Source organism: Balaenoptera ricei, chromosome 14 (assembly GCF_028023285.1).
Source record: "Balaenoptera ricei isolate mBalRic1 chromosome 14, mBalRic1.hap2, whole genome shotgun sequence".
In the NCBI taxonomy this organism is placed as follows: domain Eukaryota; kingdom Metazoa; phylum Chordata; class Mammalia; order Artiodactyla; family Balaenopteridae; genus Balaenoptera; species Balaenoptera ricei.
Window position 1 is genome coordinate 11,982,181 of NC_082652.1, and position 20,266 is coordinate 12,002,446.

General features: G+C 47.5%; 1 protein-coding gene across 8 annotated transcripts in view; it reads left to right on the forward strand.

The window, feature by feature from the left end:
* KSR2 (kinase suppressor of ras 2) overlaps positions 1–20,266 on the forward strand; it is a 430,186-nt gene that overhangs the window by 391,874 nt on the left and 18,046 nt on the right. For all 8 annotated transcript variants that reach the window (XM_059893620.1, XM_059893622.1, XM_059893618.1 and 5 more), the window contains one exon: positions 19,642–19,738. In XM_059893620.1, the coding sequence (XP_059749603.1) occupies positions 19,642–19,738 (97 nt within the window). The remainder of the gene's footprint in view (positions 1–19,641; positions 19,739–20,266) is intronic.

Below are 20,266 nucleotides of genomic sequence, written 5' to 3' on the forward strand. Positions count from 1 at the left end.
GAAACTGAGGCCCAGGAAGGTTAAATAATATGTCTGGGTTACTCAACTAGGAAGCACCTGAGACTGTGTGTTACTCTGAAGCCCATGAGCTCTCTCTTGGGTCTCTGTCAGCCTCCACCCTCGGAGTAGAAGATCCAGGATCTGCTTCTCTCCTGGAAAAGCCCCCAGATTGGGCTCCCTCCTCCCATCTCCTGTGTGGTTTTTGAAGCTGCACTAGGAAGTGACAGTCAGGCTTGTGGGCAACACAGGGCTGTTCTGACACCAAGAGGATGGTATTTCTGCATCTCTGAAGTGAACAGACCCTCATGTGCACACAGCAAAGAAGAATAAAATCACAAACTGAAATTGACAACTCATGAAAAAATATATATCAATGTTTGCTAAGTGGGAAAAGAGGCAATATTGGCTAGGGGGAGAGAAATGTCATATTCAGGCTGCCAAAAAGAGTGTTAACATATAATATGGAGAGCCAATAAAATCTATGGTCTAGTTCTTCTGAGTCACCTAGTTGAAATAATTTGTGAAATTTCATCTGAGAGCCTTGCATATAGCTCCTAATCTTGATAGAGATGACGTTCTGTTGGCCCAATGTGGTGGCGTGCGTTGTCAACGCTGAAGGCTCCTTCACAGTCGTAGATGCTCAAAACCTGTGTTCCCAATCAAAATGTTCAAAAATGGCTTTAATAATTCATGTATCTGTTCACCCACTCATCCATCCATTCATCCAGCCATCCAGCACATGAGAAACTCAGTGATCATTATACCAGGTAGGAAGGATTGAAACAGATGTGCAAAGGTTGTGATGAGAACTCAAGGAGAGGGGAGATGGGCTGCTTCCTGAAGAATAAGACATTTGGAAGAAATAGAGGAAGGGTGTTCTCGACGGAGGGAACAGTATAGGCAAAGGCAAGAAGATAGGAGAAACAAGATGCCACATTTGGAAAAGTATCAGTAGTTCAGTTGGGTTGGAACTGGGGGGTATACAGTGGGCACCAAAGTGTGACGTCTCTTGACCCTCAAGGACGAGTAATCATAATAATGGGAGTGGATAGTGATTGAGTTCTACTGAGTGCCAGGCACTGTGCCAAGTGTGTTACTTCATTATTGACTGCTCAGGCCACCCTGAGAAGTGAATGATTATTCATCTCCATTTTACAGATTAGGCTCTGTCTTGGTCTGTTCAGGCTGCTGTAGCAAAATACCACAGACTAGGTGGCTTATAAACATCAGACATTAACTTCTCACAGTTCTGGAGGCTGAAAAGTCCAAGACCAAGGCTCTGGCAGATTCAGTGTCTGATGAGTGCCCACTTCTGGGTTCATAGATGGCTATCTTATCACTGTAACCTCACATGATGGAGGGGGTGAGGGAGTTGTGGTTCTCTTTTTTTAAGGGTGCTGATCCTTTTCACGAGGGCTCCACCCTCATGACCTAATCACTTTCCAAAGGCCCCACTTCCAAATACTATCACATTGGGGGTTAGGTTTCGACATGTGAAACCTAACACGTTGGGGAGGGGGGACACAAACTTTGTCCATTATTCTGTCCAAGAAGTTTTGTTACTTGTCCAGGGTTCCCTGGGTGTAAACCACAGAAGCACACCTCAGTTTGAGCAGGAGGCTGGGGTGATCTGATGGGAAAAGACAAAGACATGAAAACAATGGTCTGGGTTCTGGTCTTGGGTGGAGGGAGTAGCATCCCCACGTGCTGGCTCCAGGGTTTGGGTTAAACCCTGAACCTCCATTTCCTCGGTATAAAATGGGGCCAACTGTACCCATTTAGGCAGTGTGCATGAAATGACGTAGCACAGAGGACAGTATAGGGACCGACATGCGGTCAAGATTCTGGTCCTAAGCTAGGTAGAGTGAATGGTCTGGCTGATCCTAACTTCTCTTATATACGTCCTGGCCTCAGGCCTGGGCACCCCCTCCCACAAACCTCCCCAGAGCAAACCTAAGCACGTGAACCTTGGAGCTCGAGGTGGCTGGGCCTTCGCTTGTCAAGATCCCTGCATCTTTGCCCTCGAAGCTTTGTAGATAGAAACTAGAGCGCCTCTGGGATTTAAGGAGGCCTTGAAGGGCAAGATTACCTGGGTGAACATTGGGAAGGATTCTCTTGGTGCCCTGGGGTTAAGAGCTTAAGGGGGAAAAAGAACCCCCGATGAACTTGAGTGATGATTCTCGCCCATCTCCAAGAAATTGGCACACACTTACATTTTGTTCCTGTACCTTTTAAATTGGTTTGGGGGAATGACAGGACTTTCAATTGAAACAGATTACCAGGGTAAGGCTTGGTGACTAATGGAAATATTCGTAATAGGATTACATGGCGTTTTCATCTTTCCCATGAAGATGCGACAATGTCACGTGACAACCTTTCGGGGCATTTTCTGTTTTTAAATGATTGAGAGGTTAGGTCACATCCCTTGGCTGACTTGCTTTCTGTCTGTGGGAAGCAGGAGGAAGCCATTAATAAAAACGTGAAATTGAATCTCACTGAGCTTAGGTTCCCATTTGCCTTTGCTTCATTTTTTTTTTTAAACATCTTTATTGGAGTATAATTGCTTTACCATGGTGTGTTAGTTTCTGCTTTATGACAAAGTGAATCAGCTATACATATACATATATCCCCATATGCCTCCCTCTTGTGTCTCCCTCCCACCCTCCCTATCCCACCCTTCTAGGTGGTCACGAAGCACCGAGCTGATCTCCCTGTGCTATGCAGCTGCTTCCCACTAGCTAGCTATTTCACATTTGGTAGTGTATATATGTCCATGCCACTCTCTCACTTCGTCCCAGTTTACCCTTCCCCCCTCCCCGTGTCCTCAAGTCCATTCTCTACGTCTGCGTCTTTATTCCTGTCCTGCCACTAGGTTCTTCAGAACCTTTTTTTTTTCTTTAGATTCCATATATATATGTTGGCATACGGTATTTGTTTTTCTCTTTCTGATTTACTTCACTCTGTATGACAGACTCTAGGTCCATCCACCTCACTACAAATAACTCAATTTCATTTCTTTTTATGGCTGAGTAATATTCCATTGTATATATATGTGCCACATCTTCTTTATCCATTCATCTGTCGATGGACACTTAGGTTGCTTCCATGTCCTGGCTATTGTAAATAGAGCTGCAGTGAACATTGTGGTACATGACTCTTTTTGAATTATGGTTTTCTCAGGGTATATGCCCAGTAGTGGGATTGCTGGGTTGTATGGTAGTTCTATTTTTAGTTTTTTAAGGAACCGCCATACTGTTCTCCATAGTGGCTGTATCAATTGACATTCCCACCAACAGTGCAAGAGGGTTCCCTTTTCTCCACACCCTCTCCAGCATTTATTGTTTGTAGATTTTTTGCTGATGGCCATTCTGACTAGTGTGAGGTGATACCTCATTGTAGTTTGGATTTGCATTTCTCTAATGATTAGTGATGTTGAGCATCCTTTCATGTGTTTGTTGGCAATCTGTATATCTTCTTTGGAGAAATGTCTGTTTAGGTCTTCTGCCCATTTTTTGACTGGGTTGTTTGTTTTTTTGATATTGAGCTGCATGAGCTGCTTGTAAATTTTGGAGATTAATCCTTTGTCAGTTGCTTCATTTGCAAATATTTTCTCCCATTCTGAGGGTTGTGTTTTCATCTTGTTTATTGCTTCTTTAAAACCACTGTGCTGCCCAGTTACATACAAATGGAGGTGTCTGTGGGCCATTTGGAAAAGAGCCACGATTCTTCAGCGCAGAGGAAAATGCAGCTCCCATCGCGGAGACTGGTTTCCCCGGTGATGGTTGCTGTAGAAGCATGGCCCCAGCCAGAGTATCTTATTTTTATTTTACTAGTTTGTCTATTTCCATTTTCTTAAGCCCTCACTCACTTCATCACTACGTGATTCAATGCTCTTTGGGGCTGGTGGTACCCGTCCTACCTGCTGGGACACCCCCACACCTGCAGACCTTTCCCTTCTGCCAATTATCTATTAACCAGGTACTATAGTCAGGATAGGATAGGCTTGTGCTGCAGTGACAAACAACCCTGAGATCTCTTTGGCTTACTCAAGGTTTCTTTCTCATTGAGTTTGCTATAGTTTGGGCAGTGCTCCAGGGGAGCTGTCTTCCGTGAAGTTACTCAGGGATCCAGGAAACTCCAGTCTTGTGGCTCTACCCTATCATCATAGGGCCTCCACAGTCACCGTGGCACAAGGCTGCAGATTCGGTGATGGACTTCTCACTACCCCAACCAGGAAGTGCTAGGGGTCACTTTCCATTGGCCAGAACCAGTCCTGTGGTACTGCATAACCACAAAGAGACTGGGAAGTGTGGTCTCCAGGGGGGAATCTGGGAGGGAGCAATAGGAAACAGAATTTGGTGAACACAGGACATTGTCTCTTCCATGCAAGAGTTTTCTAATTTAATCCCCCCAGAGCTGGAAGGTAGATTTTGCTTTGTCCACCGGCATTTATCTTCAGCAGCTTGCCCAGAGGCTCCTAATGTAAGAGGTCCAGGCCTGGATCTGGAGCCCAGTTCTGCCCAACTCCAAATTCTCAGCTCCTAACTGCTGGGCACTACTACCTGCCCAATGAGTTCTCTCCTTTCCACTCTCTGTATCTGTTTCTACTTCTAAAAGGAATGATTCCTCCCAGCACACTCCCCTGTCTCTGGATTCTTCTCTGTTCCTCTTGGGGTAATGAAATGGTAGTTCAAGTTCATTTCCCTCCCAGTGTTCATTCCAGGAATCCTGCACATCCAGCCTGCCTTAACCCCCCTCGGTGTTCTAGATTTATCTATTGATACAAAGCTTCAAGTGCAAAGGACACAGTGTTCCTTGCTGTCAGCCTGGCAGCGGCATGGGTTCTGTAAAGTTGGAGAAATTCCTTCCCTGGTGAAATTTCTTCCCAGGCTGAGAAATCAGGTTTTTTTCCCGTTTCCCAGACCAAGGTTCCTCTATAAATGCAATGGGATGAAGTGAGTGGGAATTTTTGTGAACTTCCAGCTTTTTCTTTTTTAAACAACTTTATATATAAATCACAAAATTCACTCATCCATACAGTTCGATGGTTTTTAGTATATTTACAAAATTGTGCAACTATCACCAGATCTAATTTTTTATTGAAGTATAGTTGATTTACAATATTTTATTAGTTTCAGGTGATTCAATATTTTATATTTTATATAAAAATATAATCAATATTTTATAGATTATATTCCATTCAAAGTTATTATATGATTTGAGAACATCTTATCACCTCAGAAAGAAACCCTGTACCCATTAACAGTCACTGCCTACTCCCAGCCCCATCTACCCCCAGCCCCTGGCCAGCTGAGCCTCCAGTTTTCAGACAAACAATGTTTTCATTGGAGCATTTTGGAGACTGGGGGAAATGAAAACACAGAGTGTTTTTTAAGGGGTGAGGGAGGCTGTGGCCAGTTCTGGAGTTGGCATGACACTACCTGCATTACTTTCCAACTGCAGTCACAGAAAACACACCCATAGGTAGACACAGGTGTATCTATAAATGCAAAGACAGCCACGCGCGCACACACACACGGATGCACATACATAAATATACGCATACACTACTACATTCTTGCACACATACCCACATGAATTCACTCACGTGTGTACACCCATGTTCATGTGCACATAAACATGCGTACAGGCAGAGGTCCTTGCCGTAGAAGCAATGCACACATACATATCAGTATGCACAGATGTGTCCTTTGCTACACTGATCCTTTGGTGGCAGCAGATCGGGTAATCTCCACCTCGTGGCCCTGTCCAAGCCAGTGGTCTGCAAGGAAGGCATTCTAAAGCAATTTGGGATTTACCTCACTCGGGTGAGCATTCGTCCAGCTAATTTCATGCCCAGGGGCTGCCTGGGAAGGCTCTGGTAGGGTGCGGTGAGGGGATTCAGGCAGGGAATGGCAGAGAGGAAGAGGCAGGAGACTTAGAAACGTGTCAATTGTATGACATGAACTCGGCATGTGCTTCCGGGTTGGGGTGACGGCGTGTCGGGCTTGGGGCGGTCCTTGATGGAGCCGCCTTCCAGTCGGGGGCGGCGGTTGGCGGTGCATCCCGTCTCCACTGTTGTGGAACTCAGGTTTGCAGAGAAGCTCCTGGCCGGCGTTTGCACTGGTCCCACATCTCTGGCCTTCTCGCGCATCACCCCAACCGAATCCGCAGCAGAGAGCTGTGCCCCTGCATCTGTGGCACTGCCTCACCGCCAGGCTCCGCGTCCCCACGCCTGGCCGGGAGTGTTGGCTCCATGCCCGTACGGATGCACGAATGGTTGAACGATTGAATGAATGGATGAACGAGTAAGGGAGTGAATGAATGGAAAACCCACGTGACCTTGACCACACCCAGCTCTCAGTGCAGAGGAGAATGGCTCAAATTTGTCAAACTCCTAGTTCTAGCAGCCCAATTTGTGTTGAGCCACCCCAGTGTCTTAGAACAAAGGCCAGCAAACATTTTCCATAGTGGGCCAGACAGGAAATATTTTCAGCCATGTTCTTTGGTCTCTCTCACGACTATTCAGCTCTTCCATTGTGGCACGAAAGCGTCCACAGACAGCCTGGAAACAGGGTGTGGCAGTGTGCCAACGAAACATTATTTCACAGAAATTTGAATTTCTTATAATTTTCCCAAGGTCACAAAGTATCATTCCTCTTTTGAACTTTTTAAACTTTTATTTAAAGGTGTTTCAAACTGGCTGTGGATTTGTCATATATGGCCTTTATTATGTTGAGGTATGTTCCCTCTACGCCCACATTCTGAAGAGTTTTTATCATAAATGGATGCTGAATTTTATCAAAAGCTTTTATTGAGATGATCATATCGTTTTTATTCTTCAGTTTGTTAATGTGGTGTATCACACTGATTGATTTGTGGATATTGAAAAATTTTGCATCCCTGGGGATAAACCCCACTTGATCATGGTGTGTGATCCTTTTAATGTATTGTTGCATTTGGTTTGCTAGTATTTTGTTGAGGATTTTTGCATCTGTGTTCATTGGTGATATTAGCCTGTAATTTTCTTTTTTTGTGATATCTTTGTCTGGTTTTGGTATCAGGGTGTCGGTGACCTCATATATTGAGTTCGGAAGTGTTCCTTTCTCTGCAGTTTTTTGGAATAGTTCCAGAAGGATAGGTGTTAACTCTTTAAATGTTTGGTAAAATTCACCTGTGAAGCCATCTGGTCCTGGGCTTTTGTTTGTTGGGAATTTTTTAATCAGAGATTCAATTTCAGTACTTGTAATTGGTCTATTCGTATTTTCTATTTCTTCCTGGTTCAGTCTTGAGAGATTGTACCTTTCTAAGAACTTGTCCGTTTCTTCTAGGTTGTCCATGTTATTGGCATATAGTTGCTTGTAGTAGTCTACGATCCTTTGTATTTCTGTGCTGTCCATTGTAACTTCTTTTTCATTTCTAATTTTATGGATTTGGGCCCTCTCCCTTTCTTTTCTTGATGAGTCTGACTAAAGGTTTATCAATTTTGTTTATCTTTTCAAAGAACCAGCTTTTAGTTTCATTGATCTTTTCTATTGCTTTCTTCGTCTCTGAGTTTTCTGCTCTGATCTTTGATTTCTTCTAACTTTTTTAGCTCATGGGCTATATAGAAATAGGCAATGGCCTGGATTTGGCCCTCGGGCCGTAGTTTGCAGCCCCTGTCTTAGGAGCTTGGTTCTAGTAGGCCTGCATGTCTACACTCTGCGAAATTCCCTGCAACCCTGGCCTAGAGCAGTGTAGACAGTGGGCTAGTTGGGTGTGTCCTGGGGTGGCCCAGCGCCAGAGGCCTTCTCAAAGAAGGGAGAGGCAATGGAAAGGCCAGAAGCTTTGGGCAAACTAGACCCAGATTCTGCCTCCACGTTCTGGCCAGAAGGACCCTGGGCCAGGCATTCATTCCCTCGGGCTTTTGCTTCCTCGTTGGAAAAATGGGAAGATGAAAAGTCACCCCCAACCCCTGGGGCTCTCGTGAGGATGAGATGAACTCCAGGCTTGTCTCAGGAGCTTGAAAACACTGGTTTCCTCGTCCTTCAGCCTCTGTTCTTTCCATTTCCCAAAGGGGCCAAGTAGCTTAGGGGTTGAGAACAAGATGCAGGTGTCAAATAGAGTGAGGGTAGAATTCCAGTTCTGCTTCATGGATCTGAGCTGCGTGAGCTTAGCAAACGACCTCATCTGCCCGAGTCTCAGTTTTCCCATCTGTGAAATAGGACCAGTACCTCCCGAAAAAGGTTGAGGTCAAGAGTACGACTAAATAAGATCATTCGTGTAAAACCTTTAGCAGAATGCTCACGGGAAAGTTCAATGAATGGTATTTCTTATTCTTAGGAGGCAGTGTGGCTCTGTGGCTGCGAACCCACGGTTTAGTCTCAGACAGGTCTGGGTTTGAGCCAGGCTGTGCCAGTTGAAGCATGACCTTGGGAAATTCCATCCCCTTTTGTGCGTTTCGGTTTCCCCATCTCTTCCGTGAAGGAAGTGGACCCAATGATTTCTAACACTAGTCTACAACTTGAACTCTAGAAATTTCTGTACATGTTTTCTAACACCATGGCCGGGTAGGTTCCAGGCTCAGGTACATTCCCAGTATCCCCTAGGAAGGTACGCTTCTCCCCTCCCCCTCCCCCTTCCTCCTCCTCCCCCTCCCCCTTCCTCCTCCTCCCCCTCCCCTCCTCCCCTGCTCATCCTTCCCCTCTTCCCCTCCCCCTTCTCTCATGGGTGGAAAGGACACAGCTGTTTTGTGGGGTTACACCCACCATTCAACTGTCTGCCCTTTCTCCTTTGCCAGCCCCACAGTCATTTTAAAATATCAAATAGTCAAATCCATCTTCTTCGTTCAGGATTGAATTTTTTCAAGCTGAGAGAGTTCCATCGGGACTTTCAGGTAAGGGCCAGTCCCTGGCTTTGTGCCCTGACCAGGCTATAAGCCCTGTGCAGAAGACAGAGGAGCAAAAACCTGCTTCCCTCCCTGAGAGTGACAGCCAGAGAGTCTTCCAAGCGAGACTGGGCTACTGGGAGGAGGAATTTGGTTCCGACTCTGCTTTCTCACTTTAGTTTGTCACCCTTTCAATATTTTCCAAACTGTCTATAGAGTAAACATGTGTCTGGTTTCATTTCCGTCTGACTCAAAAGTGCCTTTTTCCTTTTTTCTCATTTTACAAAAGTAATACGTGTTTGTTGGAGAAAAATTAGGAAAGAGAGATAAGCAGTGAGAAAAAAGTTTTTTGCAAAGCTTCTAATCCCATGACCCGGGACTGGCCCTGCTAACACCCTGGAGTCTATCCTCTCTGTGGATTTTAATGCATATAAATTAGGTGGTGTATGTATATGTTTCAAAAACAGTAATTCAGCTGACTGTTTAGCTTAAAAAAAAATGTGGTTCTGGTCAGGGGGCAGCAAGAACTGATGCGTTTTGATATCCCGCCCCAGAGGGAAGGACCTGGGTCGGTCTGGTCTTTTAGTGCCACAGGGAACCTTGTACAGGGAAACTTGTGCAGGGGAAAGGCTGGAAGCATCATTGCTAACTGGATCTGGTTTGGCTTATGGTCTGTTTCGTGTGCTGAGCCAGTAGGGAAAGACCTGCCTCGGCACTGAGCACAGCTCTTCCAGCTCCCGCGGACGATGGGAAGAAGGAAGGTGGTCGCAATCACTCATTCCTTTGTTCGTTGATTCACCCGTTCTAGAAGCATTCCCTGAGCACCTTCCCTGGGCCTGGCCCATGTGTACTGCCCGCTGGACTTGCACAGGTGCATCCAGAAGTTCTCCAGACCCCCTCCGATGGTCTAGCCTTCTGCAGCCTGCCTTGCCTGTCTGTGGGTAGCAGCTGGGAGTTCCCAAACAGAAGCAGCAAAGGGGCAATGAGGCCAAACAAGGGCTGGCCCTGAATTGAAAGGGTGGAAGGAGAGGCCTAGAGTTGGGAAGGGAGGGAGGCGGGTGAGCTCAGTGGATAAACAAGGGTTTCCAAGGTCAGGCCCTCTGAGCTGGGCCTGACCGGTTCCTGCTTTGCTAAACCATCCTTTCCCAAGGGACCTTATGAAATCCTGGAAAGGTGATTCGAGACCTGGACTCAAGTCCTGACCCTGTCACCTACTGGCTGTGGGGACCTGGGTAGGTTACTTAACCTTCCTGCATACGCAGTTTTTCATTTGTAGCATAGAGCCTCCCCTCCTGGGAAGGCTGATGTGCAAAGGTCTCAGTTCAGCGCCTTGTGGAGAGAGCGCCATCATCTCCAGGTAGTGCTAAGTAGCAGGTATGAAAGCTGCACGTAGAGATCACACACATACTCACACGTATAACCAACCCCTTTGCCCGAGTCACCCCACCTCACAGTTCACAAAGCACTATGAGTTCCAAAGATTTCAGGTAACTTGCCCAAGACCACACGGCCAGCAAGGGACAGCATTTTAGCTCTGGTGATTCTGATTCTGAAGTGTATGCTCCTGTCCAGGCTGACTCATTGCCTTGGTTTCCTCATCTGTACAATGGGAATAACCAGACCCACTTATTCAATGTGATGATGAGTTATTCAATGTGATGATGCCTGGGAACCTTTTGGCTCTGTCTTGGTCCCCTGGGAGGCCTCATCCTAAACAAGACGATGCCTGCCCTTCTTGGAGAGATTAGATAAGGGGCATTTGGTGAGATGTTGCCAGAAATCGGTCCAGAGTCTTTGCCCTGAAACAACAGGATGTGTTGGGAAGGGAGTCCCTGCTGTCCCCTCCTGAGATGCCAACCCTGACTACCTGTTCATGGAGGACCCCCCTCCGTCCTCTCATCGTGCGCCTGATCCCACGTGCATTTCTCCATGGCCCTCGTTATAAACTGCGGTTATTCTGTTTGCTTACTGTCTGTCTCCCCCGCGAGAATGTCAGCTCCATCGCCAAGGAAATGGCCCTTTTGTCTTGTCCCTGCACGTATCTGGCCTATAGTCCCTGTTAATACATAATTGGCAGGAGGGGAGGGTTTGCAGGCCTGGAGATGAATGAGTCTGGATTTCCCAGAAGGTGGGACAGGTACCACTGGCCCCAAATAACATCGAATCACATAGTGGGGGGCATGATTTTCCTCTTCAGTTCTCTCTCCATCCTTCTGGTGACATTAAGGAGAAACTCTTCATTCAGTGCTAGTATTTAACACCTTCCTAACCCTTACTTGCTAAACTTTTTTTTTTTAAACAAAAAGAGGAGGCCTTAAGCTCTGACCATTTGTCAGACCATGATGCCAAGCAAGGATTTAATATTGTTTTTTAGTGGGTTTGTTTTTGTTGTATGTATTTTCACATTTATTTGGGGCTAGAAATTCTGGCTTTCCTTCTGGTAATGACAGAAGGTAACAACAAAAGTTTCTTTCTAAAATACACTTATTTTTCAGAGGCAGTGCATCTAAAGAAAACTATTAGCAAGCGGGAAATAATGAGTTGGCTGATCTGGCAAAACTCTTTAAGGTAGTTTTGGAATGATTGCAGTGTGAGGGATTCTGAGTGAGACGCACAGTCTGACCCTTAGGGGACGCTGAGAAGAGATGCTGTAGAGTTTGGGAGGAACATGTCCTGGAACGCCTCTGGACAAGGTCAAGAAGAGCGGGTCTTGGATGCTGGCTGGACCACAGAGTGTGACGAGAGGCAGAGGAAGCGGCCAGGAGTTCTCGGGGTGAGCTGGAGGCCCACACTGCCCTGGCTGGTTGCCTGTGCCCTTGAAACGCTCCTTCCCTTATAAAGCACAGACCAGGGAGGGCAGAACGTCCCAGTCAGGGCCAGGGGTACCCCCTAAAATGGGCAGAACCCCCATCTCAGTCCTTGAAGGTCCCAGAGCATTCAACGCTTGGCCTCTCCGGATTTAGCAAAATCAGAGAGAAGAATCCAGCGAGATCGAGACTGTAAGCTTCCTTTTCCCTCCCGCTTCTCCGAGCTTTGCAGGGATGCATTTGGAAAAAAAAAAAAAAACCAAAAAAAACTGAAGCCCTTCTTTCAAGTGCTGCTAGCTCCTGCTTTGCATATTCTGATGCCTGGAGGGCCACCTTTCTTGTCTGGCTGGGACACGAGCCTTCCCTGGCCAACGCCTTATTTAATGGAACTCTATAACTCTTCATTTCCTGGACGTACGGCAGGTTAAGCAGGTGGAAAACTGCTGGCATTTCTCACTTGCTTTCTGGCATTTCCCATTTTTTATAGGAAGCTAACCTGGCATTTTTTTTTTTATTATAAAGCCCCAGAGTCCCAAGGTTTCATATCCTCGGTGTTAGATTCACAAAGGGCTTGGAAGTTAGAGATTGCCTGCGTCTGGAATTGGATGGAGCAGCAACTTGTCGCTTGGCATGTGATTTATTTGCTCCAGGGAGGGGGAAAGAGTGGGGGGCAATTAAGTGGGTTTCGAGTTTTGTGGGGTTGGGGATGCTGAGAAGTGACTGAGGAGGAGAAGCCGCCGAGGGGTTGTAAATCCCTTCTGACAGAACCGAGTATTTTTAAACTAACAGCTGACTTTGAAACCAGCTGCCTTGGGACCTAAAATCAGGCAGAGCTGAGACTGTTTCCACCCACCTGTTTCTTTTATTCAGAGGATCAACACTTGGGGAGGGCAGGCACTGGGAGATGCTCTCTAGAGCCCAGCCATATGGCCTTGGCTGTGTAATCAAGCATGCTGCATTGGTTCTGCCCCAGGGCCTTTGCACTGGCTGGTCCCTTAGCCTGGAATGCTTTTCCCCCAGACTTTCACACTTCTGGCTTCCTTTTCTCGCAGTATGGCTACCTCTCTGGAGCAACTTTCCCTGAGCCTCCTAACTAAAGATGCCCCCAGCCCCACCACGCTTTGTCCGATAAATCTGTTCATTCTCTTCATAGCACTTGTGCCTCTCTGAACATCTCATCGATTTGCTTGCCTGCTTGTTTATCACCTGACTTCTCCTCTGGCCGATCAGCCCCAGGTGAAGATGGGCCTGTCTTGCATTCTGTATCTCCGACACCTAGAACACCACCAGGCCTGCGTGGCACTCACTAAGGGGCAGTGATTGTCAACTTCATGATCTCTGGGTCTCAGTGAAACAAGATTGGCTTGAACGGCAGTTCTCCAAGTGGGGTCCCCAGACTACCCACATCAGCATCGCCTGGGAACTCGTTAGAAAAGCACATTCTCAGGGCTCACCCCAGACTCCCAGAATCGGAATCTCTTGGGGTGGGAACAGCCGTCTTTTGTTTTAACAAGCCCTTCCAGGGGATTCTGTTGCACACTCAAGTTTGTCAACCGTTGCTCCAGTGCTTAAATACCTGTGAGGTGCAGGCAGATGGTGTCAATGCAGGAAGTAGACCAGGTGTGCCAGAGGAGACCCTACATGCCCTGTCTAGGGACATTGAAATGTAAGACCAAGCCTGCCCGAAAGCCCAACACCCCATCCTTCTCAAATAGGCCAATTGGTACCCTTAGAACTCCCCAAAAAGCACACGAACAAATAAGCCAAGAAAGGTGAAGACACAGGCCCCTGAGAAATTGTTTTTCTTTGGTTGGATGTGATACATGATGCTCTGATGGGACTGTCACTCCCTGGAATCCTGGAAGAGGAGGCCTGGCCACGGGAAGCAGCTGTAGCATTGCATCCATTCGTTCCATCAGAAGCTTTTGTGTGTTGGGAGTACAGCGGCAACCAGATAGGTTAGACCCTGCCTTCGTGGTGTGTACAGCCTGGAGGGAGAGACAGCCTCTAATCAAAGACTCCAGCTGACACGTGTACAATGAGAGCCATGACAAGGGCTGCAAGGATGGAGTGCACAGTGCCACGGGGTCTGACGGGAATAGGGACCTAGCTGGGAAGGCTTTTGAGGACAGATGGGGAGAGCATTGCTGGCTGAGGAAACGACCCGAGCAAAGGCCCTGAGGTAGGCGGGTGTGGCTGGAGCTCTGTGAGTGAAGGGGTGGAGCTGTGTGCAGGGGCCAGTCTGTGCAGGGCCTTTGGGCGCTGGAGGAGTTGGGTCTCTATCCGGAGGGCACTGGGGAGCGACTTGGTCAGCTTTGCATCTTGAAGCCACCGCTCGGAGTGCTGGCTGGAGAATGGATTGGGGAAGCCGGAGCAGCCATGAGGGGCAATGTGGTCATCCAGGCAGGAGAACATTATTATTAGAAATAGTATTAGAATATTACTAGAAATAACAATATTAGAATATTATGAACCATGATATAATCCATGTTCAAGGAGCACACGTTCTGGCCAGGCCCTGGGCCAAGCGCTGTGCTTCTGTGACCCCATTTCATCCTCATGCCCCCCTCTGCGACAGTACTTACTGCCCCACTGGGTTAGTTTCTGATTGCTGCAGTAACAGATTACCACAAACTCAGTGGCTTGGAACAACAAAAATTTATCTTTCAGCTCTGGAGGTCTGAAGTCCAAAATGGGTCTCACAGGGTTAAAATCAAGGCCTCGAAGAGCTGCCTTCCATGCTGGGGGCTCTAGGGGAGAATCTGCCCCTTGCCCCTTCCAGCTTCTGCAGGCTGCCTGCCTTCCTTGGCTCACAGCCCCTTCCTCCATCTGCACAGCCAGCGAAGACCGGATGGTTCTTTCTCACGTAGCATCCCTCAGCTGCCTCTTCCGTACTCAGATCTCCCTCTGCCTCTCTTTTGCCTCTCGATTCACTTGCCACCTTCCTGTGACTCTCGCCTCCCTTTTATAAGGCTTCTTGTGATGCCATGTTGGGCCCACCCTGGTCATCCAGGGTAATCTCCCCACCTCAAGAACCTTAATTTAATCACAGCTGCAGAGACCCTTTTGCCACGTAAATGTTTACTGTTTCTGTGGATTGGGGTGTGGATATCTTTGGGGGACCGTCATGGAGTTGACCACACCCACAGTTACAGATGTGGACACAGATGAGGCCCAGTTAGTCCCCAAGGCCGTGTGGGCTCAGAGGGGGCAGAGCTGGGCTGAGAGCCGGTCTGTCAGTCTTCAGAGGAGGTGGCCCCCAGCTCCCACTGCCCACCATTCACCCTGGCCTGGGTCCCCGGCCTTGATGCTGAAGAGTTCGCGGGAGAGAAAGGAAACGGCTGCCACGGCGTCCAGGTTTCTTTCCCAGCCACTGTTTTGGCAGAATGAGCCAGTTTGGACAGAGGCCCTTGGAGAGAAACCTCTAGATGGTTTTATCTCATTGTTTCTGACAAGCCTCTTTTAGGCTGGTTTACATCAAACGTCTTTCATTCGCCTTGCCATCTGGGCCATAGGTTTACTGTGTCACCTGAGATATGGAGTCAAAACCAGCATTATTTGAGGTGCCTGGGGCCACGGTCGGAAGAGATGTTGACCTGCAGATAAGGTGGAAAATTCCCAGCTTTGCTCCTCTTCTTGGAAAAACATGATCTTTGTTGCAGAGGGAGATACTGTGTGTACACTAGTGCTTGGGCCTACTGCCCCAGAAGCTAGGGAGGTACTAAATGTATCCTTAAACCACTGAAACACCTTCTCTTGACCTCCATACTGACTCTGCTACTGAGGCCTGCGGACCTCATTAATCTTCATTGCCATAGGTGATGTTAGTAGTGATATTGTAGCTACCATTCACTGAGGGCCTATGATGTTCTGGAGTCTGAGAAAATTGTTAAGAAACAAAAGATGGGGGTTAAGAGCGTAAACTCTGGAGCCAGCCTGCCTGGGTTCAGATCAGCTCTGCTTAACCTCTCTGAGCCTCAGTTCCCTCATCTGTAAAAATGGGGCTGATCCCAAACTTGATTAAATCAAGTTAGATTAGACTATGCGCCGTTTCTTTTATGTACTACGAAGAGAGAAGGGCAGTGCCCGTGAAACTGTGACCTGTCAACGAATGCAAAACACATTCTGATTTCAGAGATGTTAGTTACAATGTGAGGAAATGCACATTGGAATCAATGAAATACCTCGAGAGTACACACCTCCTGGGGCTCTTGTGCTTAGGCTGGCGTCAGGCACATAGAAAGGGCTCAGTCCACGTTAGCTGGTATTGTTTCTATTGTCCCCATTTTACAGATGAGGAAGCTGAGGTTGAAGTCACTTCCCGAGGTCACCCGACAAGCAGTAAATGGTAGAGTTGGGATTTGGGTTCCCTCGGCTGTGTGTCTCTTTCATGGCCCCAAAATCATGTCCAGTAACAGGGCGCCCACACCGTGGATGAGATGAGAGATCAGGAACAGGCTGGCACCATGGCCATGTGTCTGTGAGCAGGTCCTCCACCCCTCTGGGTCTCCACATCCTCACCTGTAAGAGGTGGGTGATAACGTGGACCCTGCAGGGATGCTGGGGAGGATGGCTGGATGTGAGAGAGGCCCCACACGTGCTCAGGAAACCTTCATCCTCTCCTCGCTTCCCTTCCCCACCACGCAAGCACAAGCAGCTTTTAGGGCACTGACGTTAGCCACAGAACTCCCAAGCTCGGAGCAGTTGCCGTGGATAGTTGGACTGACTTGCCTGGACAATTGGAGCCTTGGGCACCCTGGACACCTGCCTAATGCCTCCTCCTGCTTAGAGCTCAGCCCTCACCTTCAACTCAGCCTCCGATAAACACCTGAGCAGGCACAGCCAGGCCTGGAGCCCCTCATGCCCCTGTAGATGCTGCCCCTCGGGGCTGTGTGAAGCGTTTAGAAATAGTTACCTGGGGTGTCAATATTGGCTTAGATTTTAAAGCTTAACACTGTTGTATTAATTGTTCATCCTTTCCTCGATGATTTTTTTTTAAAGTAAATTGTTTTTGGAAGGATAACGTACCTGCCAAAGTGTTCAGATCCTAAGAGCGCAGCCCGATTAATTTCCACTAAATGCACATCCATATAACCAACACCCAAATCAAAACGCAGAGCATCACCTGCCCCCAGCTCCCCCGCCCCCTCTCCATCCTCCCCACCCACCAAGGGTCACTGCTGTGCTGACTTCTAACACATGGGCCAGTTTTGTCTGCTTTTGCACTTTATATAAATGGAGTCATTCAGTGTGTGTGTGGCTTCTTTTGCTCAACATTAGGTTTAGAACTTCATGTCTTTTGCGATTAGCAGTAGTTTGCTTATTAACAGTCCAGTATGAGTATATTTTGTTATACAGATATAATTTATCCATTTTTCTGTCAGTGAACATTTGGGTAGGTTCCAGTTTGGGGCTATTATGAATGGGTTGCTATTAACATTCTAGAATATTCTAGTACATTCTGGTACATGTCTATAGGTGAATATGAGTGTGCATGCCTTCTGGATACATACTTAGGAGAGGAATTGCTGGTTATGGCTTATTTGTATATTTCACTTAAGTAAAAGTGCCGAGCTGTGGTCGTACCAGTTGATATCTTACCAGCCAGTGTGCATGCGCACGTGTGTGTGTGTGTGTGTGTGTGTGTGTGTGTGTGTGCGTCCAGGGGCTCCAGATGCCATAAGGTAGTGAGAGAAGCAAAGACTTTAGCAGCTGCAGCTGGAAAGGAGGATGTGACCAGGGGAAAGGAGACAGGGATGGACATTTGGAGGCTGCAACTTCTATGCAGTTACACTGAGAGTCTGGGAGGCTTGGAGACTGTTGCGATTGTTCGCTTGGCCGTCTGCAGTGGGGACATATTTCTTCTGGGCTCTGGCCTGTAATGAGTGTAGGTGGCTGTTCAAGAACAGAGTCTCCCGGGGAGGGAATCCACCCACGGTCTCGGCCATCCCTAATACTTAAATGTCACTGTGGTCTAATTGGCTGTGCAACCCACTGCCCCCCTCCACCTCACCTCCAGCAGTAGCAAACCCAGTGCCTGAGACAACAAGCGGGGACAGTCCTGAGTCACCATGGCTGCCCCTCGCCGACTTACTGGGCAACCCTGGACAGGCGGGCGAATCCGACTCCCTGTGAGTCAGCTACCCTGGGAATCTCACCTCAAGCAGGTGAAGAAACGAATCTCAGTTGAAGATCATGGATGATTATAGGTAGCATGGTGGGTAAGTGGATACGTGGATAGGGAATAGACGGACAGACGGATGTGATGTGTGTATAAGTACGTAACTGATATATAATTTGCACACAAATATGTGTATGTTCACCATTGTATTGATCATTTACCACCTCTCAGAATAGCCAGAGTTTCATGAATACTTACTGTGTTGGGCATGGAGAGTTGCCTACACCTTGATATGCCTGATTTCATGTGATTCTCCTAAGAAACCTTGTAAAGCAAAAACTGTCGGCCTCGTTTTACAGATAATGAAACTGAGGCTCAGAGAGGTTAGCTCTCCTGCCCAGGGTCACACAGCCACTGACTGACAAACCACGGTTCTAAGCCAGTCTGACTCTGGGCCCCTGTTCTAACCAGTGTGCTCCACTCCCCACCTGCTCCTTCTCTCATTCCGTCCTCATACTAACTCTGTGGGTGGGTATCATTAGTTCCCTTTGATAGATGAGGAATCTGAGGCCCAGAGAGGTTAAGTAACCCATCCAAAGACAGAACGACACGTGGTAAGTAAAGAGCAGAGCTGGGATTCAAACAGATCCCTCTGATACCTGAGTTCTGGCTGTAACCACACCATCTCAGCTAATTCAAGACCACAGCAGGGCTCGGTAACTACTAAAGGAATGAATACAATGCCAAGAATATTTTAGCAATCAAGTCACAGATTAAAAGAAAAATTCATGCCATCATTTAGACATAGAGGGAAAATGAACTTTCCTAATGTCGTTCCTTCTTCTTTCAGCCAATATTGGATGTGATGAACCAGATGTGATGAACCAGATGTGATTTTAGGGGCTGGGGAATGCTATGGTGAATCTAGAACTCATTCATTCACTCATTCATTCATTCACTCATTCATTTGCGGACTGTTTATCAAGTTCCTGGTCTGTGTGCGCCAGGATTCAGGCTCATTGCAGAGGAAAAGGATGGGTAAACACGCCGGCAATTAAATTAGGTGTTACTGTGTAACGTCCTTTTTCATCTTGTCATTCATCTTGAACCACTGGTCCTCGAAATGAGCTCAGTGAGGCTGAAAATAGTTTGAAAGCCCTCTATCCAGACAGGCATCTGCTTTGGGGGAGTGTTACTGGTGTTTACACACCCCTGTCTAAAGGCTTGAATACATTATTCACTGACGGTACTTAGTACACATCAGCAACTGCTTTGCTGGTCTTTCATCACTTTCCCCACACACCAGTGGCTCCTGGCGAGTGAGAGCAGCTGGGCCGAGGGGCCGGCAGAGTGCCGTCTGAGTGCTGTCTGAGGACCCCAGAAGTTATCAGTTTACAAGCAAATTTTCACCTGTGAGAGCCTGTGTTAGACGGTACGTGGTAAAACCTGCTTCTGGGCTAGGCTAGACTCTGCAGGTGTCCTTGGATGCTGGGGTTAGCTGATAAAGATCCTGAAGAACCCCAAAGGAATTGCTCCCAGACCCAAATCCCAGAACCAGAACTGAGGTCCAGTGCAAGGCTGTGGTGGCTTAGTATCTTGCAGGCATAATAGTGGCATGTCCACACACACCCACTCTCTATGTGTCACTTTTGTGTGTGTGTGCCACGTGGCTTGCGGGATCTTTTTTCCCCAACCAGGGATCGAACCCGGGCCCCGGCAGTGAAAGCACCGAGTCCTAACCACTGGACCGCTAGGGAATTCCCTCTATGTGTCACTTTTAATAACTGTTGTGTGTGGCCCTTATCGTAACAACTGCCAATAATTAATTTTGTCCTTTTGCTTTCCAGCCTCTGTAAGGGCCGGACACTCTACTCTGTGGTGAGGGATGCCAAGATCGTCTTGGATGTCAACAAAACGAGGCAGATTGCCCAAGAAATTGTGAAGGTACCGTAGGGTCTGGAGCCTCCTCCCTGAACCTCAGAAAGACCCCTCCTGAGACTCATGGTCTGGCTTCAGATCAAGTCTGGGCTTAAAAGAAATTAAACTTGACCTGAGCAATACCAGGCTGTGTGTATGTAAGAATTTTGCTGAGATACAACCATGAGGGATGGTCTACTAATGTTTGGTTTCCATCTGGTGCCCCATCATCGTGATAATTGGGTGTGTGCAGAGACCGGGGGTGAGGGACTCTTCTTATTGCTGGAATCCCTTACCCCTTGAAGCCTTGAATTCCCATGAATGTAAGCCATCTCTCTCCACAGCTGCTGGGGAAGCATCAAATTGTTTGGTGGTGTTTGGGATTAAAACAGACAGGAACATCCTGTGTTTTCTGGTGGGTGCCTCGTTAGTCCATCGTCTTCAGGTTTTTATTTCCCATTGTAAGTGTCAGGACTGAGCTGCAAAAAGAAATTAAAATGTGACTGCTCATTAAGGCAAAAAGAGAAATCTAGACATTTCACCCTTAAGCTTGAC